This window comes from Monopterus albus, unplaced genomic scaffold, assembly GCF_001952655.1.
Source record: "Monopterus albus unplaced genomic scaffold, M_albus_1.0 scaffold29.1, whole genome shotgun sequence".
Lineage (NCBI taxonomy): Eukaryota > Metazoa > Chordata > Actinopteri > Synbranchiformes > Synbranchidae > Monopterus > Monopterus albus.
In genome coordinates this window covers 171,064-197,711 of record NW_018127909.1, presented here as the reverse complement: position 1 = coordinate 197,711, position 26,648 = coordinate 171,064, and the positions used below count along the sequence as shown (strand labels likewise).

Below are 26,648 nucleotides of genomic sequence, written 5' to 3'. Positions count from 1 at the left end.
GCGAGACAATGTCAAAGAGGTTCACATTTAAGCAATATGCATACGTATATCTAATGTTATTTGTGGATTTATCTGCAGTAACACAAGCAAATTATACAGAGGGATGTTTTATCCCAGTAATATTGATACAATACTAAGCAGGAAGAAGGCCGCATCTGTGTCAGATTTCAGTCCTTTGGATGCTTTTAATGCTCTCCATCTCTGACATGCCAAACCGATGTTAACCCTGGTTTTACCTCTTTCTGTGCTACAGAACACAGCCTCTTGGGTCTAATAGGTCTGCTCCCATCCTGGGTTGTACCTGCGAAGGTACATGGTCCATCTTTGAAATTTATCATACTGGTTTGAAAACCTTGACAACCTCAGCAGGGGCATAGAAGTGAAGTTAAGATTTTAACAACAGTCGTCACAGAGGACAATACATAAACACAGGGCCTGAAGATAGCAGACTGAGGTGAAGAGGGGTTGTGGTGGGACCTTAGTACAGCAGGGAGAAAATACTTTTGGATGATTTTTTTTTTTTTGTGCTTAATTTATCAGAATTGGTGTAAAATCTTAGTCATTCCACCTTCAGAAAATCATCTGGATTTCAGCAGATGGCTGTTGTGTCTGGACATGTGCTCTCGAAGCCTGAGGTGTAATACAGTTTTCACTACATGCCACACTGTATAATTAAGATATAAACATCTGTTAAGGCTGTTGGCATATTGTGGTTGTTGTTTCATGCAAGACAAGTTTATGTGATTTCAGTATTCACAATCTAATATGCAAACGCTAGAGCTTACAAGTACAAATGCAGTATTCTCATTACCACTAAAATCATGTCTAAATGTCCCTCGTGCTAAATATGCAGTTGCCTTGTGAAGCCAACTGCATATTTCATGTGCCTTGTTAGTCTTGATTCCTGTTTTAGCCTACTGATCTTTGTTTTTGATTGTTCCTCGTTGGGCTCTTTGATTCTTGCTGAATATTTGGGGTGCAGTTTGCAAGGGAGTCAGCAGGTGGTGAGTGGGACTGGGGATTCTGATTGTATCTGTGTATGGTGATTTAAGATGCCAGATTACTGCTGAGCAGAAATCTGACGCAAACAAACAGGTTGAGTAGCACAACACTGCATGTGTGAGAACCCACGCAGTCACACATGGAATACATGTTTTTCATGTAGAAGTATAAAGCACAATTAAAATCATATACAGTAGTTGGCGTTCCTGAACAGTTGATGACTCAGTAATGTGCAGTGATAAGGATGTGCTCCCTCGCTGGTTTCCGATTGGGAAACGCTACCTCCTGTGTTTGTGGGAGCCCTTTTCAATTGTTTCGGTTACCCATGATGAATTTAGAGATGATGATTAATAGAGATTGTGAGCCCTGCTTGGTAGGAAAATGTTTATATTCAGGTAGGTAAATACTATGAGCAGCAGTAGCAACAGTCTCCTACATTTTGAGTCGATGTTAAAAACTACAATGAATTTCCATTGAGCTCAGATTGACCAACTGCTTGTACTAAATTGCATGGCAGATTTACATGAATTTTTTTTTTAAATATAAGAATCAGTCCAAGGCATGGCTGATGACCCGATTTAGTGATTTGAAGACATGACTTTGTTAACCAACAAATACTTTTCAACATTTGCAGTTCAGTGGTGATATAAATTTGCAAGTGTGTAATACAGAAACAAGCTATTTCACTGAATAGGACTTGTCAGAGAAAGGGGCTCAAAGGGCCACTTACTAACTTTTGAGCTTTCAGCAGCATCTCACAGTTTAATCAAAAAGTAGCCAGGATTGTTTTAAGTTGGTTAGTTGTCTGTAGCAGGTAAAATTCATCTATTATCTACACCTGTAGACAGGGGTGTTGCTAGGTATAAAGCTCTACTGGGGCACAGGCCCCCCATTACTCAAATCACACAATTTATTTTTCCCCGAATGTTGTAAATGAAATGTGCTATATGAACTTCCCCAATGCTGCTACCGAAACTGGAACAACTAGTGGTAAAGGTAATAATGTTGAGATATTACTATTTATGAATATATTTATTTCAACATACATTAAGAACATACAACATAAGAACTATTCTGGCCCTGTATTGTACATTTCTTTGCATTCTTCTGCATTTCACAATAATAACTAATTTGTTTGTTGTCAAGCATCTTCACTCAGATTTGTCAAGTTAATCTACCAACAAATCATTAATTTGAAAAACACAATCTAATCATTTGTATGGCTCGTAAGGCCATGTAACATATTGATGTTCCAACTACTTTGAAATTGTATTGTGCAGTGGACGGCTGGAGGTAACACACCTGACTCCATAGACAGAGAAAGCTTCATCTACACTTTCCTTTCATGCTTCAGATTCACCTGTTTGTTAAATGTGGATAAAACAAATGTTTGGACAGTGTGAAAACAGCATCAGATATTTTTTACAGGCTCTTCATTAAATGCAGAATGTATAGTCTATGTCTGTAGAGGGTCATGAGGCAGATAAAATCAAAATCCCAATTCTTTAAATAAATACCTGACTACTTGTCACTGTCTTATTAAAATTTAGTCTACCTCAAAACAGTTAAAATTCCTACTTTTTGTGAACGTAGCCTATTTGCTATGTAATCAAATGAATTTTCTTTACAATTTTAAATATTTACTTGATCTGTAAAATGTTAGTAGTGAAAAATGCCAACTATAATCTTTCAGAGCTCAGGGTGACATGTTGTGTCCAACCAATGGTTTAAAACCCAAATCCAAAAAGATGTTCAATTTACTATCATATGTGACAAAGTTCAGCAGCACATCCTTGCCTTTGAGATGATAGAACCAGAGTCTAACATTCTCTGCTGTTGATCAACCAGTCTATTAATTGACTAATAGTGCCAGTCTTAATTTAGTGCCATCTCTTTTCCTTCTTTGCAGACTGCGACTCAGTGGGAGTACTGCAATGACCAGCCAGCATCCCAGCCATGCAAACAGCACTCACTCCACAGACCAACAGCCACCTGCTGTGGCCCCCAAGCTCCATGTGCAGCGTTCGCTGTCAAAGGAGAACATCACCATCCGCTTCTCAGCAGCTGGGAAGGAGGAAGAGGAGGAGGAGGAGGAGGAAGAGCTGTACTGTACAACAGTCTCCACTACCTCAGCCACTCAGGATTACTCAAATATTGTGACAGCTTTAGAAGCGAGTGAGGAGATGTTTGACGAGGTGCCACTGGACCCTGCAGCCGAGATTGCTGTCATTCCTGAATCAACCAGACCTTCTCCTGTTTCTAGACATCACACTAACAGTTCTCCCACACAAACTCTGTTATCGCGTTTTGCTGAGCAGAAAGGCTCAACTTCTAATTCCTCTCCTACTAAATCTTTAAGCTTTCCCTCCAGTGACAAACCTCTTTTAACCTTGGTGAAGTCTCTTTCCTCTGATGTTGAGGCTCGTGACCCAGTCTCTTCTGTTCCTGCTCCATTGGTAAGGCATAGGCATCTGATGAAGAATCTTGCCAAATCCTTATCAATAGATACACACCAGGACTCCTCTTCTGCACCGTACCGTCTTACAGAATCCCGTCTTAACTTGCAACTCTTCAAGCAATTCACACAATCCCGGATGCCGTCTGCTACTGTGCCATCAGCTAGTGATTCTAAAACTGCCCCTTCCTCTCCGTTAACCTCACCAGATAACCGCAGCTTCTTCAGAGTCTCTTCAGATGTTGAGGCACGAATTGAAGACACCAAGCGTCGATTCTCTGAAGCCATCTCTTTTTTTGAGTAAGATCATGGATGAAAAGAGTGGCAGCAGCATTTATCGGCCCAAAGCCCTCTCTACCAGTGCCTCCGAGCTCTCTCTTGCTTCTATAAATGGTCAACTGGAGAGCAACAACAATTATTGCATTAAGGAGGAAGAAGGACCTGACAGTGAGGCTGAGAGCCCTAACAGCAAGACCTCTGGTCCACCCAAATCATGGGTTTCCCCCTCTGTTGACACTAAGAGCCCCAACAAGTCTTCTTCACTTGCCATATCATTAGACAAGTGCTCCATGTCTGCTCTTGCTAAGCAGGAAGATGAGGACTTTTGCGTCCTATACAGCGATGACTTTGAAACTTGTACTGATGAAGGTGATGGTGGTGATGGAACAGATGATACTGGAACTGATAGTCAAACTAAGGTTCCACAAAGTGGTAGTACTGAACCATGCAGTGAAGATGAATCTGAAAGTATTGAACCGGCACCTAGTGTTCCACACTATACTCTTATCATCATTACTGTCCTGCTCTATGGGTGTTTTGTGTTACCACTGCCCACTTACATTGGTGGAGTGCTACTTGGGATCGGGCTGGGATTCTTTTTAGCCATTGGTGTTGTGTGGCTAACGGGACCCAAACCTTCTGGTGTTTTTAGACATTTTAGACGCCATGGGAAGCTGTGGAATCTAACCAAGTTGGACATTAAGGAACCAGAAATCTATAAGGTCAGTGAATCTTTCCTGCTCTTTTGAGAAATTTCAGACTTTCTTGATTTTTTTTTTTTCTGTTATGCTGTAAGAGCCTTTAACTCCTAAAAATTCTTAAAAAAAAAAAAAAAATCCATCTGGTTGATTATATCAATCGTTGGTCTTCCAAAGTGTTTATGACGATACAATCATGAAGCAGAATACTTTATTTTAAAGATAATTTCATGTATTACATGTTCAAAAACATTTTTGAAAACTTCACCACATCCCCCTAATCTTGATTTATGTTGACACCTCAGATGTTTAAATCATCCCAATCACATGCACAATGACAATTCAAGGGTCATGGGTGGTATTATTGGCCACTATAGAAAATAATATAGGAAATGTGAGGGGAAATGCCCGCTATATTTGACTGTCTTACTATTTTGTATTAATGTAGTTCTAACTTAATAAGAATTGTGTAGTTTTTTTATAGAGGAAATGTAGAAAAAAATTATCAAGGTGTATTTAAGTATCACAGTGAAGCTAAAACTAGCCATTGAGCTAATTTAGGTGCCTGAAATCTGAAGCGTGTTTTATCCCCTTTGTGTGTATTTTAAAAGCAAAGCCTGTTGCCCTACTTCCTGATGAACCTGTCCTCAATAACAACACAACAACAACAGCAGGCAGGTCTTCCCAACAGTCAGTGATTAATTTCCAACTGATAGAGAAGGTCTAAAGCAACAGATTTAAAAACAGATCCCATAGTCCAAACATCTGAATGTAGAATGACTTCTTATCATGTGTTGAAGTTGCTTGTTATTTGGTGAAAGGTTTGGTGTGTCAGGGCTGCAGTAATTCAAATCTGTTCAGGTCCTGTGCAGACTCTAGGGCTGAAGGTTACACCCTGGACAGTTCACAAGGCTAACACATGTACTGTAGATAGACGCCATTCACACTCACTTTCACACCTATCAGCAAGTGTAAATTTTATTTTATAAAGTCATTCATAGGACTGTGTGCAGCTGTATTTGTGGGATGTTGTGAACAAAGACAGACATGCAATTTAAGAAGGATATTTCCTTGACAGTTTTCAGGTTAAAGTAATAAAGCAACAAGTCAGTTGGATATGAATCCTGGGCTGCTGAATGTAGCCAGATAAACTTCAAAGCCTGCTGCAGAACGCAAATGACAAATAAACAGTGTCTTAACTTCAAAACACAGTGGCTACAAGTCACTTTCTTATCAGTATGAAGTTCATAGAAAGTGACAGATAACCTTTTCTATCTCTGCTCAAACATGTTACATGGGTGACAACAGATATTTGAGCAAATATTTCAGTGCCCTCATTTTCCAGGCACACAGTGCTGGATTATTGTCTACTCTATTTGTAGTTGTCCTCAAGCTATTTTCTCCTCAGAGAGAATTGATTAGTTTTTTTTTTTAAGAGAGAACAATTGGTGTGGGAAAACTTAGTATCATGGTTTTGGGACTCAGTCTTGAAATGTTAGCTACATTATGTAAAATCGCTCCATGTATGTTTTCCTTTCAGGGCTGGATGAACGAGATATCAAACTATGACCCAGAGACATACCATGCCACACTAACACAGTCTGTGTATGTCCGGTTGGAGGGCTCCATCATCCGCCTGTCTAAACCCAACCACAACATCTCCCGCCGTGCAACACACAATGAACCAAAACCTGACGTCACCTACATCAGTCAGAAGATCTATGACCTGACCAACAGCAAAGTATGTTGTTACATTAATTCCTTCCCCTGACATGTTAAAATAGAATTAATTTTCACACCTTTGGAAATAAGTTCCTTATATTTCTGCAACTTGACTCTGTTGATTTCAGTGATAATTGTTCCTTTTTTATGTTCAAGTCTGTGTATGCCTAATTTAAGTATATTTCACTATTATCTATTTTAGCATAGATAATGGAAAAATGTCACCATAGAAGAATGTTTTCTGTCTTAAAATTGTCAGGAAACAGTTATTACATTTGGTAGAATTGTAGAGAAATCAAATGTTGAGACTTTCCCGCCAAATCTTCCCTCAGGTATATCTAGTGCCACAGAACCTGGCTAGGAAGCGTGTATGGAACAAAAAATACCCTATTTGCATTGAACTTGGCAAACAGGATGACTTCATGTCAAAGACAGAGGGTGACAGGTGGGAAGCTGGTGAGGGCATGAGCGCAAGGGACAGAGGAGAGGGGAGTGGAGGTTCACAGGAGCGGGGGTCCAGCAGAGACCTCACCCTCTATCTGTTTGGAAGGACTGGCAGAGAGAAAGAGGAGTGGTTCCAGCATTTCCTTTCAGCTTCCAAGCTCAAGACAAACTTGAAGAGAATTTCCAGTGTTGCTGGGACTAAGAGCGGTGAGCAAACCTGATAGTTGTGTTTCTCTTCTGAAGTTCTAGAGGGTGGAGATTGTTCATTTTTTCGCCCTTTGCTGTATGTCTCTCCCCCCCCAAGAATAAAATTGTCAAAATTACATTTTTAAATTTAAGGATATATTCATATACAACTAATTTAGAAAAGTGGCACTTCCACTCTAAAGTGTGTGTACGTTAGAAACAGCAAAAACGTTTGAGTGCAGCATCTAAATTCCTCACCTCTTCCTGATGTTTGGCATGGCCCACAGCTCTGAGCTCTCACAGTCGCAACAGCAGCCGCAGCAGTTTGGATGAGGCACTGGCATCTCAGCCCAGGTCAAGGGACTCCTCTGTCTCTTCAACAACAGCAGGCAGTGCCAAAACCAAGCCACTATTGGAGTACAAAGTCTATATGGCCTCCTTGGTGCCAGAACAGGTGACCGGCAGCCCCCCAGCTGCCAGCCCACCTCTTCAGAGTCCTCAGAGCAGCCCTGGGGCCGACAAGAAGGTAACACCCATCTGCCGTTTACATTGTTAACATCTTTTTGTATTTCCTCACTTATATGACAAACTTGTCATGTCGTCTCGTTTGTAATATTAATCTGTTACAAGCAGTGCAATTACAAACCAATAACACAGTATTGTGGCTCATCATTGTAAAGATTTAGTCAGAAGACTAGAATAGTTAGTATTTATCACTGACTCAACCAAGACAGGCAGAAGACAGATGGCACAATTTAAAGTTTTTACTCACTGAAATGTCGAGGACAAACGATCACTCTGACTCAGGTGTGAACACGTTTGACAGGACAAAATAATGTAGGTCTTTCTCACCTCCCAAGAAATTAGGTTAAAAAAAAAATCTAAGATGTGCCCATGAGCAGTCAACATGCTGAATTGATTAACACTCAAAGATACCCAAGGGCAACATTAATACTGTACCTGTTGTACTGTACCAAGAAGATAGTAACTCTTTACCACTGGTACATAAGATTTGTTTTATTTAATGATGTGCCAGGTTAACTTTGTAATGTATTGATACTGTATTAAGGTCATCTAATGACAGTGTTAAGTAAAATAGTCTGAGGAAGCACAACTCAACTCATGCATCTAAGAGGCCTGTGACTAGGCCTTTGCTATATTGTAGAGGGTCAGTGGATTATCCTGTACAGATAAATGAGATTCATATTCTTTCCTTATAATGTTTTTGTTAGCTTCAGAGCGCCCCTTCAGCTCAGGTGCAGCCCAGGCAAGAGGAGGAGGAAGCTGTTGCCTGGGTAAATGTGGCTCTTGGCCGGCTCTTGTGGGACTTCCTGTGCGAGCCCCACTGGGCTGAACTAGTCTCCAAGAAGATTCAGATGAAGCTCAGCAAGATACGGGTGAGTGGAGAAAGGCACCTAGCAACACTTCTCTTTAGAACTGACTGAAACTGAGACAGGCAGACAAGACAAAAGGTTAGAGAGTAGAGAAGACATAAAAGGAGTTATTTTCATGTGTCATGCTCAGTTCATATGTATACTTGTTGTTTTGCAGTTGCCTTACTTCATGAATGAGCTAACTCTGACAGAACTGGACATGGGCTCGGCCACCCCCCGAATCCTTGGAGCATCCAAACCCTCCATTGACTATCGAGGCAAGAGAAAGCAATTTCAAACATTATAGCACACAGCAGTGTTTCCACTATATTTCTTTTACACAACTCTGCATAGGGCTTTTAATTTGCAATGATGGATACAGGAAGAGGGGACACATAGTGACACCCCACCCAGCTGAGGCGAGAGGAGCAGAGAGAGAAATAAGAGAGAAGATGACAGATTGAAGTAACTAACATTAGGTCAGATAGATTTTACAGTTTAACCCTAACTGTCAGATGCAATTTTTCCACATTAATTGGAAACTTACACCCCTTACTCCTGGTTCCATATCTGATGACATCATATCACTCATTGCGCCACCGTGAAACGCATGTCAAACAGCATAACCAGCTCTTTCCATTGATGCTAATATATTTGCTAGTCTGTGCAACAAACATTTGTGAAGTAATCAGGTTTTGAAATGAAATTACAAATTATGGTAGATTTGGACAGTCGTGACTGTTCTGTAAAAAATTTGGTATCTAGCCTATTACTGCTAGATCTGAATAAATGTGTCCTAAAGTTTGTTTTGCTGTAGAGTTTCACTTTATCATTTTTTTTTTTTTTACTGTGTACTGATTTGCACTGCTCCACTCCAAGTGGAGGAGTTTAAGTATCTCGGGGTCTTGTTCACAAGTGAGGGAAGGATGGAACGGAGATTGACAGATCGATCGGTGCAGCTTCTGCAGTAATGCGGTCGATGTACCGGTCCGTCGTGGTGAAGAAGCTACTCTACATTCCGACTCTCACCTATGGTCATGAGCTTTGGGTCATGACCGAAAGGGCAAGATCCCGGATACAGGTGGTCGAAATGAGCTTCCTCCGCAGGGTGGCCGGGTGCACCCTTAGAGATAGGGTGAGGAGTTCGGTCACCCGGGAGGAGCTCAGTGTAGAACCACTGCTCTTCCACATCGAGAGGAGCCAGCTGAGGTGGCTTGGGCATCTGTTTCGGATGCCTCCTGGACACCTTCCTAGGGAGGTTTTCCAGGCATGTCCCACTGGGAGGAGGTCCCGGGGAAGACCCAGGACATGCTGGAGGGACTATGTCTCTCGGGGATGGATGATTTGCACTCCAACCCCTGGACATGGCATACACTTTGTCCTGTTGTGTGCTACTTGTGTGAAAGTCTTCTTTCTGTGACTAATAAGCTCCCAGTACTGGGGCAGCACTGAATTACAATGCTTATAATAATTTAAAGCAGGAGTTAGAAATACAACCATGTTGTACTCGGTCTGTGCATATGCTTATGTCCACTTAGACATTTTCGAAAATAGAGCAGTGCTGTTTCCTTTTTTAATCCCTAATATGTGGGAAATAGTTGAAATCATAGCCAGTAATAACAGTAACTGTCCCATTCAGTAAGCACAGGTGAAGTAATGTTGTGGCATAACTTGTATTTCCACCCACTCAGCTTGTCAGGCTGTGTTACCCTTGAGGATAGAGAGTCATGCTGATTACTTGTATGCTCTCGGCTATATTATATAAAGATCAGACCTTTCCCATCCTCTACAGCTGCAGTCAGAGTGCCTGACCAACAGTAACACTGCTCAGTGGATAGGATATTGTAATTCACAGAGTAGCTGCAAGTGGTATAAAAAGGCACGTGAGCTTAATTAATATGAAGAATTCTCCTTTTCAAAAGGTGTTATGTACAGTAGGTCCTGGAAATGCTTCATAATTGAAAGCCTTGTTTACATAATGGAATTTGAGTGTTTAGTCAGCTCTTAGCTGAGGACAATACAGTCCTGCCCTAATCACTTTACCAGGTCTTAGGGCAGAGACGCACCAAGCCAACGGTTGGCCGTCAGCCATCGTTGGGCGGTCATTGAGTGTCTGTCAGGGCTCGTCTTCCTGGTTTGTCCCACACTGATGGCACTAGTTGCCCTCCGTTGGTGGATTTTAGGCCAGTTCGCCATGTTGAATCAGCGTCAGCAGTCAGACATTGTGAGAGAGAGAGAGAGAGAGAGACTACTCTGACTGACAGTTAAGCTTAGTGAATCAATGCAGAAGACAAGTACAGTTTCAGGAAAGTCCCTCAGCCTGCAGCTGTAGTATTCATGATTTCACCCGTTTAGTGAAGTTTCTTAGTTTTTCGCCTCCACCAACCTCCTGTCCTCATCCACAACCCAAAAGGCCAAGGACAGAGAACGGCAGTGCCATTTGCAACTTATCAGACATATTCTCAATTAGTTCTGAGGTGCTTATACTTCTGCATTCTAGTGCTTCTTCTTTCCCATTCTGAATGGTGAAAATTGATACTGCCAACTGCTGGTGGGGGGTGTTATTTCTCTCGTGCAGGCGCTTGAACGTACCTGCTAGTCAGCTGTTGGTTGTAGTCTGTGCAGTGTGTTAAAGTGCCACATTTTCAACCTGACTGGCCCAGACAAAGGTGACATGAGGCAATGCAGAGGTTGGCCTTTGTTGCTGCTAGTTTTTTTTTTTTTTACCTTGACTTGGTGTGTCTCTGCCCTTATACTTATCAGTGGGTCGAATAAACCAAGGCTTAGCTATGTGAGAGCCCTGACACTGAAGTTTTCAGCTATCTCTGCTCTAGTTTTAGTCTTCTGAAGGAGTTTTCTATATCATTTTTAGAGGACTCCTTCTGTGATCACTCAGACATGCATCAGCATTGATCTTTACATCCCTTTGTAATACATTCCTTTTCTCATACTTCCTTACATTTTGTGACAGATCTCTCTTCGTCTGTTTCACATGTACAGTCTCCTGCTCTTGTCCTAGTTTCTCTTCTCCTTGGATTCCCTTTCATTTCATCATCTTCTCTATGTCCTTGCTTTCTCTTTACTCTGAGTATCTCTCTTCCTTTCTCCTGTGCTATGAGTTACTGCCTCATTTTTATCACTGTAGCACTCACATAACCCTCTAATGAGCGCAGGAATTGATTGCATCTCCAGCTGAGACGGCAGTGGCATTTGTTGGATCGGTTCCAGGCAAGACACACCTCAGTAGCCTCTCAACATGCAATCAGTGTGCTTGGGACACCATTTTGTTGATGCTGTTGAAAGGTTGTCGGCTTTAATTGCACTTTATTTCAGAAGTTCCAGTACACTGCCAAATGTTTTGATTTCAGATTGCAAGGAAGCTGATACAGATCACCCACTATCGGTCAATAATAGCCAAGTGCCTCATTTTTAGATATATTTCTTTGAATTGAGTGGCAATAGGAAGCAGGAAAGGGTTCATGCTCGAAACAAAAGACTTATTTTCCACTTGGCTAAAGATAACTGGAGGCATGTATTGATCCCTCTGTATGTTTCTGTTTTCTACACTTTACACTTCTACAGAGCAAGCAAATGTTTCTTTCCTCTTTTTTGCTTTTTCTATGATCGGTAGCCCTTTAACGTCCACTGGAAACAGTCAGTTTAGTTTTCCATGTATAAATTTCCACTGCTGTTACAGGCTGTATTCTCCAGGCATCTCAAGTTTTGCCTTTACCTTATCTCACCCCACCACTTCCTGGAACAAGCTGCTGAGTGCAGTGGATCAATGAACCTCTCCAACTGTGTACGTGTGCACATCTCCGCAAGCAATTTCCTCTGCGTATGTGTTCATTTGTGTCTATGCATGTTTGTTTTTGCATGTCTTCTGCCTTATGGGTTTGTATATTAGGATGCATACAAGGGAGCCTTGCATGTGTCAGGTTCATTTCTTTGCAGTATGTGTGCAACACACTGCTGACTCTTCACCCCAATTAAGGAAGCACTTCCCTGATCCAGTAGCTTGCACTGAGTCTCTTCACTCCTCTCCCCAAACTAACAATGCTCAGTGCCCTACATAAACCCTGACCCAGTCACGTACAGTCCTACTATTCACCATGCCTCTTAGGACAGGCAGATGAAGCAAGGCCCAGTGCACTCAGCAGAGCCAGCATGTGCTTTCTCAAACCCTCTTTGACTTTGTAACCTTCTGTTCTCTCTGGTGCACTTTTCTTTTTTCTGCTTCCATTTCTTCCTGACTTCCGGTTTCTCTTAGGCCCAGTCTCACTCGGATTGTTTTTCTCTCTGGCACACCAGAGTCATTGCTTTATCGCGTCATTTAGCACAACCAGCTGGTGTTCAGGAAACAGAGCAGTGAGGACAGAGCACGTGGGCTCAGTACTGTTCTTCTCTGTGGTGTCTCTTCCAACACTACATCTCTTTATCATATGTGAACAACTTTTTTTCTCTTGTCATTTTTTTGACTTGTGTCACTGGGCTATTGTCAGGAAATCTAATAATAGTGTACTTGCAGCCAAGTGCCTTCATCCTCTGAATCACTCACTTTTCACTATATTCATCTTTCCCACATCTTCTCCATCCTTTGCTGCCTCCCAGTGGTGTACAGAGAAACCACACCCAAATCTATTGCTAGTTCTTGTTCCTTGTACACAAGAGGATATGATCTTGTGTTGTAAAGAATGGGAGAAGGAAAAAAAAACTAGATTATACATAGCTTGCCCATTGCAAGCCTTTCATGAAGACTTTTGAGGAAAAAACTCCCTTTAACGGAAGAAACCTCCGACAGACCCCGGCGGGATAGCCCTGTATATGCAGCCAGTCCCCCCGGTGACATCAAACGGGCTATAGGGGGAAGATTGTAGGCTCTCTAGCTCTAAAAACCTTGTGATCTTCCTTTCCTTGCCTTCACCAGGTTTTTCACAGCATTTTTCTCATATAAGCAGGGGGATCAAGAAATTAAAAACTGCCGGGGTCATGACGTGATACTTGAAGGGGGAAAGAGAGGGGCCACAGAAAGGCCAGGTGAGCGAGGGAATACTGTGGGGAAACAAAGGAGTGAGAGAATGACAGAGAAGCGGTAGCTAGAAATGCCTGAAATACTCTCCGTGCACTGGCCAATAAACTCATAGGCACCTGTATGCAACTGCTTCTTTCAAGCGTCGCGTTGGACAATACAGTGATATTTAAAATTATACAATAGAGATTTGTCAACCCTTTTACCTTAAACACCACTATGTGCCATGGCTGGTGGACTGTACATTTATCTTACATCCTCAATATCATGCACACAACGGTTTCACTTCTTTAATTTTTGTCTCAGATCAACATTTCTACTAACGACTTTGTGTCCCTCAGGTCTGTGGTTTGACCTGGAGATTTCCTACAGTGGCTCTTTCCTGATGACACTAGAGACCAAGATGAACCTCATTCGTTTGGGCAAGGAGGGAGAAAGCCCCCGCTTAGGAGAATTTGGTAAAGACGGGTAAGACAGTCAGGCTCCATCGTACCACATGCACATTTTAGAAAAGCCCCAAAATGCCCCTTAGTTGGATTAGACATGTTTTCTAAAAGTATACCTGTCTCTGTCAGACATCTGACACGTTCTGCCTGGCACCTTCCGTCTCACTCATCGTTGTGTATCTTTTCTGTTGTTTATATCTTCTCTGTTCTTTTCACTACTATTTCCTCTCTGCCCTCTGGATTCTGCCTTTATGTGGCTGTTAAATGGATATATTTCTGCTCTTGGTGAGTGCTGCTTGACTTTCAATAGTTATCTCCTCTGTTAAACTCTCATTTTCTAATTTTGTATACCTGCAATTTTGAGGTTGTCTCATTTTATTATACCACCCATTGCATCATCTCTTCAAATATTCATTTTTTAGTGTGCGCAGTGCCTTTTGGTACTCTTCATCTCCTAAATCTCAGCAATAAAGACACAAACAATATGTTAATACTGTATATGTCAGGGTAAATACAGTAAGGCTGCCTAGATAATTCTTCCTCTCCCAGTACTGATTCTAGTACCTCAACTCAGGGGTACGCAGGGGTTGTGAGTGCCAGTCCAATACCACTGTTCTCTTATTCACAAAGGTAACATCTGTATACCTCACTCAACAGTATATAGTGCCATGTGTTATTTTAAAGAAACACAGAGGATGGGGATTGCTGTGCTTCTAAAACTGAGTCTGATAACAGAAACTGAATTTTATAATGACAGAAGAAAACATATTGATGGCCAATACCTGATCCGCCATGTGTGGTCACTTCAAATGGTCATTGCCAATGTGTCAAACTGGATTTGTGCATCCTTAAAATACAATGTTCATGCACAGTATCTATCTGTCAGGGCTAGACCGGTACCAGTAAATGAGAAGTGAGCTCTTTTTTTTCCCCTTTCCTCATAAGGAAGCGAGTTTAGATTTAAGTTTTATATCAAATAACATCTGAAAGTTCAAAGCAGTGAGTGTTTGTTTTGAATAAAGAATAAAATGGATGAGGTATCACATCAAATAATGTGCTGCTGTAATGTTTTCAATGTAATACAGGACACAGATGATTTACAAATCACCATTTTCAGATTTAATTTAGATTTTACCTACCGTCTCAACTTTTTCTAATTTGGGGTTGTTGAATCCAGGTACTAAGTACAGTGATACACCATAGAACCCCGTTTGCACTGATCCATTTGTGATTGTTATTGTGTTTCCAGATACAGGCCACGGACTTACTGTCTAGCTGATAGTGATGAGGAGTCATCCAGCGCAGGCTCTTCAGATGAAGAAGACTCCTCAGAGCTCTCAAATGACCCTGCTGGAGCAGAGGGGTGAGAATGAGTTCATATACTCTTCATTCTCTTCACTCACATTATACATAACTGAGTATTTCATATCCATATGACTGTTGTTGATTTTTCAGGTAAAATGTTTTTTTTTTTTCATGAAATGAAATCCATATATTTCTAAGATAAAATTAGAAAATTGCCTTATGACATTTAATGGAAGTGCAACTGCAATATATTTTGTATGTGACTTTCACCTGGTTTGGTTGAACACAGTTTGGTTGGAGGCCACAAGCCGAGTAAAATCATGCGCTTCGTGGACAAGATTGCCAAATCTAAATATTTCCAGAAGGCCACAGAGACAGAGTTCATCAAAAAGAAGATGGAAGAAGTGTCCAATACTCCCCTCCTGCTCACAGTGGAGGTACAGGAACTCCGAGGAACACTGGCTGTCAACATACCCCCTCCACCCACGGACAGAATATGGTACGAGAAGGAAGTGTTGTTTTTCTGCTATGTAATCTGTGGAATGCTGTGCTAGGTGATCTCATATAATAATCTTCCGCATAGATGGCACTTTGCCACAGATGGGAAAACACAGTTGTCTCTTGATGACAAAGGACTCAGTTAGATGATTTCCTCTGTCATGTCAGCTGGAACTTAAGTTAAAATATTTTATTTCTAAATGATGGATATGGATAAGGATAAGGATATCTGTACTCAGGACTACTGAAACACATTGAAACTGCATGAAACATTAACTGTAGCATGTGATATACAGTCTCTTTGTTCAGTACATCACTGCCCTGTGCTGGTGGTTAACCATTCTTGGTGCTCAGTTAAGTAAGAAAATAGTTGAATGTGTTGGTGATTGTCTATTGCAGGTATGGGTTTAGGACACCGCCTCATCTGGAACTGAAGGCACGGCCCAAATTAGGAGAAAGAGAAGTCACTCTGGCTCATGTTACTGACTGGATAGAAAAAAAACTGGACCAGGAATTCCAGGTATTGATAGTCACTCCATTTCCTTTTTTCTGTTTATGAAATTTAGAAACATGTCAAATATTACAAGCAATTACTTGGAATTGTATAGATCTGATCAAATCATTTTTATGAAACTTGTTTAACCTCAGACTGAAATTTGCAAGCCCTCTAATATTAGTGCTTACTACTGTACTTCTGTTTTAAAGACCTTGTCTATGTCAAAAATAATACAAACTGTTAGTTCACTCACTGCCCCACCTCTCTTCTTTCACTTAATCAGAAAATTTTAGTAATGCCAAACATGGATGACGTGTGGCTGACTATCATGCATTCTGCCATGGACACGCGCACGGCCAGTGGACCATTAGTGGGCCCTGCAGTGGACCCTGAGCCTTCCTAGCCAGAGAGGGACAGCACCAGCCAGACACGAAGATTGTTTACAGTATTTCCTACAGTTTGTGAAGTCTCCAAATGGGAACTGGAGTCCAAGTCAATAGATCAGGCGCTCCTCGAATACAAATACATTTCTATAGTGAGCGGGTTTCTCATTTGCCAGTTAGGAGACCATGTGAATTTAAAAGGAACAAGTTGAGTTGACCAAGGAAACGCTAAAGGCTAACTGTCGCTTGCTGCTCTGTTCAGTAGTATTCATTGTGCCAGAAGAAAAGGTTGTTTATGAAGAATTTATACAACCATAAAGACCTATTGATTAGAGACTGGTACGTGAAGAGAGCCATGCTCGGCTCAGAGTTTGGGGTGTTTGAAATTGATAAGAAAAATGTATGAAGTTACATAAGTATATAATGTCCTATGAACACACTAACGTTGACGCATTCACGTTATACCTTACAACCTGCAGAAGACATTTTTGCTAAGGCTATAAAAAGAGAGCATGGTGGCCTTTTTATTATAGAAATAAGTGTGGATTTACAATATGATAGAAAATTAGAAGTGTTTCACAGTGAATGATGCATGTATGAAGGAGAGTTGGCATTTAAATTCTTCAGAATTAAGTGTAATGGAAGAGCTCAAGCACTAAACCTTGAAGTGAATTTATGTGAACGGCTTTTGATCAGGTGTTAACTAACAGTATTCTTGAACACCCCCTTCATTTGCCAAACCTGTCTTTTAATGCCAATAATCCCGTTATCCATGTCTCTGGAAATAATTCTGAGGAGCATTCGCTATGTAAATTGCAAATGACAAATACACAAACACAATAAGTGCAATGATAGAAACGCTGCATAGGCTTTACTAGGGTCTTGTATAGATATTTTAAAGCGTATGTCTGATGAGATGTACAAGGCCTCTAATATCTGTAGAATCTATGTATGAATATTTTTGGTTCCTGTTGTTATTATATGAATATCCTCTCCTGATTGGGGTATGTGAATTGTTGCACAAATACAAGTAATTTTTTGCTTTTTGTTTTTCTTATGATAAATATTATCTCATCTTGCATCTTTCTAGGTGTGTCATACAATCATGTTTATGGAGTACCAGGTCTTTACATCATTTATACTTGATGGTGTTAATGATGATGATTATGATATTGGAAGTTAATTAAATGACCAACTTCAATATGTGACAGTGCTTTAAAAACAAAAACTACCTGTCGTACTCTAAGTAGAGAAACACTTCAATGTAGTTAACAACACTGGGGTAAAGTTATAGTACGTACTATAGAGGAAAGCAACTCTTGCCAAGAATGTACAGCCTTATCTACAGGTTCCCCTTCAGAGAATACCTTTTTAACCATATTTCTAATCGTAACCAAAGTCTTTTGATTAGGCCTCAAGTGCCAGATCTCTCTCTGCTCCAAGGTACACATCCTGTATGAATATAGCATTTAAAGTAAGATTTACAAATGCACTACAGTATCTGCAGTAACATTTCTTACGAGGATTCTTGCCTTGTTTTCATTTGTTGCTATCAGCATACTGAAGCACAGTAATACAAAATTTATCTTTTTTTTTGTATAATTTTGTTTTCTTTGATAGTATTTGTTTTTGAATGACTAAATGAGGGTTATGGTTGTGTTTGTCTACTTTGGAATAAAGAGAATGAGAAGATTTTTAAGGATATATGGTATATGAAGATCATGTCATAATTGGTAGATGTGAAATATGGAGGACTTTTTTTAAACGCTTACATGTAATTTTAAGGCCAAATTCAGTGTGCATCTGCCTTATTTATAGAGCAAATTAAATGTCTGCCAATGAATTTTTTTTTTTTTTTGCTTCAAATTTTGTACTCTAAATTGGAGATAAACCCTGTTTGCCTTGTTTATTTGCTCCAGAGTGAAATAAATCTTTTTTGTGAGGCCTGTAGATAGATGCCATTCATTAACACATTAATGTATTTTATGCCTATTTACGGTGGTGAGGAAAGTAGCCATTGTGGACATATTAAAAAAGTAAACCTCTTGCATTCAAAATGTTTGCACAAGTACAAAAGTATTAGCAACAACAAAACTATTGAAAACGAAGACGGCGACAATTTCTCCATTCTGATTATCATTTATTAAACCAGAAAAATGCATCATATTTAATTTACTCATAGATTTTGTATGTATCATAATATACAAAGCAAAATGACTACAGCTGGCAATTTAGTGTGGAATTGAATGCATTTTGTTAAATTCCAATACTATATAACCCTGTCATCCAACAAGCAATCCTATTTCAATTGGTACATTAGATCCAATTAGGAAGGCAGAGACTTGTTTAATTGGCTCAAGAACAAATACACAAATCAGGGGGTTTAGATGGGATAAAACCAAATTGGATGATAGAATGGCTTCACTATAGATGCATTGGCTTTGTCACAATTAAAAGCAGCCTTTAAAAAGAATCACTACAAAAACTAGCGAAAAGGAAGAGTCATAAAATGGCAAGGTTGGAGACATTAGAAGAACAACAGCTGAGATGTGGAAGTACACAGTTATGCCTCAATATTCATATTTTCCAAGCATTTCAGCCTTGGCAAAATTATTAATAAACAATGAAAGGGGGAGTGCTGCCATTCCACTTACAAGTATTTACTAAGTCTTCACAAGATTAAGTGTGAAATATTTTCATACAAGTTAGCCATAAAATAATTTGTCATTTTACATAAATGAAGGAATATTATCATTTTTTAATGAAGCCATGGATATCAAACAAAAAGAAGTTGGAATATGAACATAAAAAAAACTGGTGCTTGGTGGTTTCTTGTCTGAAGAGCAAAAGATGCAAGAATCAACTTCAAATTTAAGTCTCTTGTGAAAAGATATTTTATAATGAATTACTCTGACTTGAAGAGCAAAGGCATATCAGATAAATGGAAAAACTTAAGGAGAAACTTAAAGGGGCCTCAATTCTGTCCGGTACAGAGCATGAGTTAAAATCCCCCAATTTTTTTGTTTGAAAACCAAGCAAATTGTTTTATTGTCACATCTGTAATCCAGCAAATTGACTAACTCCTAAAGATGACACAGGAGAAAAACTACTTTAGCAATCGGAGTAGAGTAGTGTAGTGGGAGTACATACCCATTCCTGAATATATTCGAATATAGTGAATTTATTGTGGAATTCTTCAAATGATAATAGATGACCATTTAAATTTAAAAAGTCAGCGGCAAATGTTATTTAAAAAGTGACTTTATATTAATGGAATTGACCCTGTTGTTCCTTAATATAGAATTTTGTTGAAAAAATTTGTATAATTTTTCCAAAATATAATTCTTGTTTGTGGAAGTCTCACAGTTTTACAAGAATTTTCGATAGCTCAAAATCACATGCAAAGAGTTAAGCCCTCCAACATTATTAGCCTTAATGCTTGGTTACGGATATGGTAGGCTACCACACTGATTGATTCCTGGAAGGTAGAGATGTGGCGTTGAACTGGACAATCAAAGTAGGCTAAATGTTTGTGGCTTTCATGAGCATAAAGCATGAAAGCCTTGTCAACAGCCTAACTACTGGTCATAATTTTATTACCTTAAAACCTAAGTCACAAACAAGAGGCCACACACCTTTCTTTCACACACATTTTGAGAAAATGGCCTCATATGGTCTGGACAATGATCACTGCGCCTGCGCCTCCTCCAGCGGAAGTTTAAGGTTGCCTAGCAACGTTAGTTCGCTGTTGTATCAGGGACCGTCTATAGTGGTGAGTAATTATTTTTAGTTTTCAATGGTGTTAGAATTAGACTTTAAGGAAATTATTAATAGTAAGTTATTCAGAAATACACTATATTCATCATTTGTTGAATAGCAAAGGTTCGCTGTCAACTATTCTAGCTGTAGGTTACCGTTTTCCTCAGCCTCTGTGCCTGAACTCCATTTGACCGCTACGTAGACTAAATAGCTAGTTACCAATAACGATCCAGGCCTAACAGGTTAGGCCTACCGCTAAACTAGCGTTAGGAAATGTTGTTCTTAATGCTGGCTTTAGGGGTTGTGTGTTTTCTGTACAGCCACATATGAAAAGTTTGCTAGAACAAATAGCATAGGATAATAGAAATGCATTTCCATTTGTTACGCATAACAGTTAGCTAATGTCTGAGAAGAGGAAACTCTATGACGAACCCAGTAGCCTGTCCTAGACTTCTTGTTCATTCATAACAGGTCCAATGCAGAACGCTGGAAGTGAGGAAGGGAGCTCCAGCCAAGATGAGAAAGACCCCTATCCACAGGAAGTGCTTTACAGTACAGCAGGAGAAGGTGGAGCGACTGTCCCACCTGCCCAAGAGGTATCTGCAAACAAAGAGAGTTCAGAACCCCCCCCCCCTTTTTTTTTAAATCAACACCTTATGGACACATTGGGAATTTTAGTTTCTTTTGTATTTTGTCATTTACACTTTGCTATTAGGTTAAGAAGTGTAAGCCTATTATAATATTATACCTTTATACACAGTGTTAGTCTTATTCAATTATTAGTCAATTATCTTTGACTTTAAAAGTCTAAAATGTGGAAATGTAATCTGTGTCTAATACCACACACTGTTTGGATTATAATTCATATCAAAAACCTTTATACGTACATGCTCTCTGTCCCGCAGAATTCAGGATCAGAGCCTGAAGTCGTGGCCTACCGGCCTGTCCCTGACATCAGCGATGCCGCTACTAATTCAGGTCAGTCACACAAAAACATTTTACAATTACAATTCAGTATTACACAATACAGTGAGACACAGCATAGGACAGTTCAATTTTCATTTATCATCCTGAGGGAAATTAAATTGGAAAGTGTAGGAGAAAAATATGTGCAAATTACACAGGGTAATCATGATTTAAAAAAAGATAAAATGACAATTACTATCCATAATTCATTTTGATTTAAAACAGGAAACCATTTTCAAGGAGATATAGATACATTATCTATTATATAGATAGATCAGTATATGGAGAAAAAAGACAAATATGTTAATTTGGAGAACAGAGAAATACTTCAAAGTACATATTTACAAGTTCTGTATTGCTCAGCAGTATTTTTTTCACATTTTAATTTCTTGATTGTCAAAGAATGTTTTTATTTTGTGTGTTTCAGTGGAAGAAAATGTTGCTCAGGTACTGCTGACATCTCACCTCTCAAATCTGAACATATCAGAAGACATGGAGGATCAGGAGCCACTGCTGGAGGAGGAGGAGGAGGAGGAGTTCGTTGTTCTCGACCCTGAGCATGTCAGTAGCTTTTCCTTCAATATTTATACAATCAGTTTTTATTAAAAGAATACACTTTGTCTTACTGCTCTTAAAAAAAATGTCTCAACTGTATGTCTGGCATATTAGTGTATATGATACATTGTAGCACTTAAAATTAGCTTGTGCTGTCCAGGAAATACATTCAGGTATCAGCACAGCCATCTAAAAACTACAGTATTTTAATGCTGCTCAGAGATGAGTTTGCTTTGACATCTGTAGCACACTGATCTCCCACTATCCTGATGTCATGATCTGTTGGCAGCCCCTGATTAGAAGGCAACAAGCTACTCTCAGCAACCAGCTCAGCAAGCAGCTGGAGAGGATCAACCTGGCACTGAAGGAAAAGGTTGGCTCCTTTTTTGTCACCAACACATTTTATATCTGTATTCTTCTTTTCTTTCTTCCCTTTCTTAGTACTCACATACATCGATGCAGACATGCAGGAAATAACAGCACTGCAGTTCACATACAGTTTTCAGCATGGCCAGGAGATGGCACCATTGCACTTTTTCTTTTATTTTGACCATGTTTGCTATGTGCAATGTGTACATTTTAATGCCTAACCTAAAAATTATAATAACAAAAAGCTGATTAAATCACCAAACCTCTATAAGTGGAGAAAAATATCTTCAACAAAGAACATGTATAAGACACAAGAAAACCAGAGTCAAAGAAGTAGTACTTGAGACTGTCTGGATAATTTGCCCTCTGATTCTTGTCTCACTCTCACACTGCCCTAGATGGCAATGGAGAAGGGAGATACCAGCCATACACAGGAGAAAGGTGTTGAGATGTTCAGGATTCAGGAGCAACTGGCTAGGCTCTATAACAAGCTGGAAGACCGTAATCAGACCAAGACACAGGCTGAAGCCAAACATTGGCAAGCGCAGGTTCAGGTGGAGGCAGTGAAGAGCCAGTATTCCAGTGGTACCAGCCAGGACACCAAAGCCAAAGCCAGTGGTAAGCCGTTTGGATCTGCCTTGGTCCTGATCCAGGATTATCTTTCATTCTTTATTTGCCATCTATTTACTTTAGTTAACAAATCTATAGTTATTGATTTAATTCATGATGATTCTCATGCTTGAGGCCATGATATTATGAGAGTTAGCTTTGGGCTGTGATTTCTGAAAACTGTAAATAATATTGTCATTATTTTATTTAATATTCACAAATCACAATCTGGAACCTGCCGAATTAGTCAGCAACACGCATTTGCTCTGCAGGGTGGCAGAAGCCATGTGGACTGAAACATATGGGTCTAGATTTTAGTGCAGCATAACTAGATGTTATCTCTATTGAGTTTGTAATATAAATCTTGATTAAAGCTACATTACTTCAGTTCAGTTCAATTCAATATATTGGTATAGCACCAATTCACAAAAACAGTTGTCTACATAATCAGGTCCAGACCTTACACTGTTATAAGGAAAACAGATGAAATCCCCCTTGAGCAAGCACTTGGTGAAAGTAGGATGGAAAAACTCCCTTTATTGGAAGAAACCTCCAACAGACCCCAGTGGTGGGCAGCCTTCTGCCTTGACCGGTTGGGTGAGTGGATAGAGGAGAGACAAAAGAAAAGAAAAGTGTCAGGACGCAACAAGTTTTTATGGTGCCATGAAATATGCTTAGTGTCTTTCTACTCTCCATCACTGTCTTACTAGGATTATACAGTATACAGTATAATACAGTATACATAGTACACATACATATACAGCATACATACATACACCTATATGTGTGTGTGTATGTATGTATATATATATATATGTGTGTGTATGTATGTATGTATATATATATATGTGTATATGTGTGTATATATCGGGCCGTTGCACCTTAACCACTAGCCTACCAGGGACGGCTATGGAAGCTCAGTATATGGGTTAAATGCTATTTACTCATTATCTGGCTCCAAACAGGGGGGTGTCAGGTCATGCCATCATAAATGCTCAGAGCCCCACAACACCATTTTCCAGACCTAGCCTACCCTTAATACAAAGCATCCCTGAATCCAATCGTCACCCAAACAAACAGCAGTTATATGGCTTGACACACAACATCTGCATTGTATTTGCTCAGGTTAAGCAGTGGCTGGCCCAACTGGCTTGTAATGGCAGCTGGGCCCGCTCAGTTGTCCAACCACTGACACTCTACCAAGACTGTCAAACAAAGGAAGAATACACTACTAATAATAACCACAGTGAGGGAAGTATATTATCACTAACACCAATAATAATTAATTATAGAACAATATATTATACTAATTATAAGCTTTATCAAAAAGGAAAGTCTTAAGTCTAATCTTAGAGGTAGAGAGGGTGTCTGCCTCCTGAACTGATACTGGGAGTTGGTTCCACAGGAGAGGAGCTTGATAGCTAAAGGCTCTGCCTCCCATTCTGTTTCTGTGGACTCTAGGAACCACAAGTAAACCTGCACTCTGAGAGCAAAGTGCTCTGTTGGGATGATAAGGCTCTACGAGGTCTGTAAGATATGATGGAGAAGGATTTTAAATTCTTTTCTGGATTTTACTCTGGCTGCAGCATATTGGATTAACTGGAGGCTTTTTAGGGACATCCTGATACAGTAGTCCAGCGTGGAAGTAAAGTAAAGTTAAATACTCTAGATCTGAAGCTTTGTCCTTGTTATTGCAAAGTCAGCATTGTATTAAAAACAACCTGTAGTTTGTAGCACAGTACTGTTTCTGCAACAGTAAGTCAGCTTCCATGTTAGTCCATGTTTCTAAACTACGGAATTGAGGCATTGCATTCGAGCTGACTCCTGTGTATCTTCTCCATAGTGTCCCAGCTACAGGCAGAGATTGACAGCCTAATGCTGAACCTTGTCTTCATGCAAGGAGTCAGTGAAGATCTGCGTTCTAATGTCAAAACCATGAAAAATGCCAGACACAAAGCAGGAGTCAAGAAGACCCAGGCTGAAGAGCAGAAACTGAAGCAGGTGGGTAGTCTGAAGTCAAACATTATCAAAACAGCAGATCTTCCAAAATTGTGACTGTACTAGGTAGAGTCATTGATTCATTTACAGTTACTGACTGAAAATACTCCTCTATCATCAGGATTTATACATAGACCGTCTAACAAAGAACACGGAGAGGCTAACACAGCAGATAGCCATGTATGAGGCCCAGGCCAGTGCTCAAGCAGAGGAGACACAGGCAGCCAAAGAAGCCCTCTTCGAGGTAACTATTATGCCATCGGTCACTATATACCTGTAAGTTGAATGTGCCTTTAATTGTCAAGCAGACAGCAAAGATTCTACAGATTCTATAAATGATAGTGCAGTTATTAATACATTAACCATACAATGAATTGACAGGAATATGTAAAGATTAAAGCTGTATTAATATATTTTTTGTTACAGCTAATGTGCTGTTCAAACATGTTCATTTACACATCCAGTAGATCCTGAGCAACATTAGCATTTATTTGGAGTTGTAGCTCTGGCTGCATAATGAATGTGTAGCTCTGTTTTGGTCTCTACCAGCTCCAGAGATTAATGCTGCTAAACCTTGTCCCTTTTTCAGCTGGTCAGTAGCATTATGTGTGGTTGTGATTAGACAACACATAGTCAGTCCCTAAAAACGTGGTACAAAAAAACTAAAACATTAGCTCAAAGATGCTAAAATACTTTGTAGAGCTGTAGTGTCAGATGATGATTCTTTGCAAATTTATCACCACCAATGGTACCTTTCACATTACATGTAATCATTTACTCCATTGCTAATGAAAAGATTGATAAGTACAACTTCAAAATTTTCCAAAAATGAGTGAATTTGTTTATTTGAAATAGAGCGTACATCTTGCAAAACACAGATAACATAGGAAATGTTGATTACTATGACATTATTTACTATTTTTGATGGACTCAAGCATGCCAGTCTCACACAGCTTTTAATATACTGCACATTTTCTCTTGCTGACCATGTATGTAATGGTGAAGTATCTATTCAACAATAGCCCCAACACATGTCCAGTCATGTTTGTCTGTGTGCAGGCTAAGATGGAAATGGAGTCTCTGATGCTGGCACAAAAACAACTGCTGCAGCAGTGGAACAGCAGCCTGTTGGGCTTGAGGAGACAAGATGAGGCTTTCAGTGCGATGCAGGAGGCCCTGCGGTAAGAATGAGGGCAAAGAAGGCTGAATATTAATGTACTACTGATCCACTTTAAATAAGCTAATACATTCCACATCTGTGGGCGGCACAGTGGTGCAGGTTCCGGGTTCAAGCCCGGACTGACTCAGGGCCTTTCTGTGAGGAATTTGCATGTTTGTTCTCTGCCTGTGCGGGTTCTCTCCAGGTACTCCGGCTTCCTGCCACAGTCCAAAGACATGCAGCTTAGGTTGATTGGTGACTTTAAATTGAGCGTGAGTGTGTGTGGTTGTTTGTCTACATGTCAGCCCTGTGACAGACTGGCTACCTGTCTAGGCTGTACCCTGCCGGTGTAGATGATGGATGGATTCCACATTTGCTTATAACTAAGCATATCCCTGCTGGAGACATGCTCCATAAATAGCATCCTGGGAATAATGGTTCTTTGCAGTGTTCAGTTGCGCTTTTCAGACTAAAGCAGAAAAGGGAAATAACAGCAAACTTTTCCATCACTATCATCAAATTCATTTTTTTTTTTCATGTGGAAAATACAACAATATTAATAACCTGAGATTGAAATGGAAATGAAAGCATGCATTCATTCATTCCTTTCTGCTGTCCTTGTTTCCCTCAGCGAGGTCAAGCATCAGGTGATCTTACTTGACAGAGAGGTTGAAGGCTACAAGAAGTCCACCACTGAGGAGCAGGAGCAAAATGAGACATTGACTATGCAGCTGAACTGGTCCGAAATGGACTTTGCCACCTCCAAAAAGCTGATCACACAGAAGCAGTCCCAGCTAGAGGCCTTGCAAGCCCACTACAGCACCTGCCTTCGTACTTTGAGGGAGACAGAGCGCACCCTCGCCAGGCTCACAAAGGTAGAGGGCAAAGGCTTCTGTTTTTGTTCAGATGTTGTTTGT

At 40.1% G+C, this 26,648-nt stretch overlaps 2 protein-coding genes and 1 long non-coding RNA gene across 5 annotated transcripts in view; 2 read left to right on the top strand and 1 right to left on the bottom strand.

Annotated features, from left to right (window-relative positions):
* LOC109957818 (testis-expressed protein 2-like) overlaps nucleotides 1-18,266 on the top strand; it is a 30,751-nt gene extending 12,485 nt beyond the window's left edge. The window contains 12 exon segments of the mRNA XM_020595993.1: nucleotides 2,912-3,739; nucleotides 3,741-4,458; nucleotides 5,975-6,175; nucleotides 6,489-6,807; nucleotides 7,074-7,312; nucleotides 8,019-8,183; nucleotides 8,338-8,437; nucleotides 13,530-13,656; nucleotides 14,884-14,997; nucleotides 15,229-15,438; nucleotides 15,837-15,957; nucleotides 16,217-18,266. Of these exon segments, the coding sequence (XP_020451649.1) occupies nucleotides 2,937-3,739; nucleotides 3,741-4,458; nucleotides 5,975-6,175; nucleotides 6,489-6,807; nucleotides 7,074-7,312; nucleotides 8,019-8,183; nucleotides 8,338-8,437; nucleotides 13,530-13,656; nucleotides 14,884-14,997; nucleotides 15,229-15,438; nucleotides 15,837-15,957; nucleotides 16,217-16,336 (3,237 nt within the window). The 5' untranslated portion in view covers nucleotides 2,912-2,936 and the 3' untranslated portion in view covers nucleotides 16,337-18,266.
* LOC109957820 (uncharacterized) lies at nucleotides 8,147-20,596 on the bottom strand. Of its 2 annotated transcripts, none has more exons than XR_002274597.1 (4): nucleotides 20,508-20,596; nucleotides 14,903-14,984; nucleotides 8,347-8,429; nucleotides 8,147-8,233 (listed from the first exon to the last, which is right to left on the bottom strand). It is a non-coding gene; the product is annotated as an uncharacterized LOC109957820 (long non-coding RNA). The 2 variants fall into 2 exon arrangements; XR_002274598.1 differs by having other exon boundaries at nucleotides 14,903-14,981; nucleotides 20,508-20,585.
* ccdc40 (coiled-coil domain 40 molecular ruler complex subunit) overlaps nucleotides 20,034-26,648 on the top strand; it is a 16,648-nt gene continuing 10,033 nt past the window's right edge. For both annotated transcript variants that reach the window (XM_020595995.1, XM_020595996.1), the window contains exons 1-10: nucleotides 20,034-20,088; nucleotides 20,547-20,671; nucleotides 20,981-21,053; nucleotides 21,469-21,602; nucleotides 21,886-21,969; nucleotides 22,364-22,583; nucleotides 24,418-24,575; nucleotides 24,694-24,816; nucleotides 25,632-25,753; nucleotides 26,363-26,606. In XM_020595995.1, coding sequence (XP_020451651.1) covers nucleotides 20,552-20,671; nucleotides 20,981-21,053; nucleotides 21,469-21,602; nucleotides 21,886-21,969; nucleotides 22,364-22,583; nucleotides 24,418-24,575; nucleotides 24,694-24,816; nucleotides 25,632-25,753; nucleotides 26,363-26,606 — 1,278 coding nt within the window. In that variant the 5' untranslated portion in view covers nucleotides 20,034-20,088; nucleotides 20,547-20,551. The remainder of the gene's footprint in view (nucleotides 20,089-20,546; nucleotides 20,672-20,980; nucleotides 21,054-21,468; nucleotides 21,603-21,885; nucleotides 21,970-22,363; nucleotides 22,584-24,417; nucleotides 24,576-24,693; nucleotides 24,817-25,631; nucleotides 25,754-26,362; nucleotides 26,607-26,648) is intronic.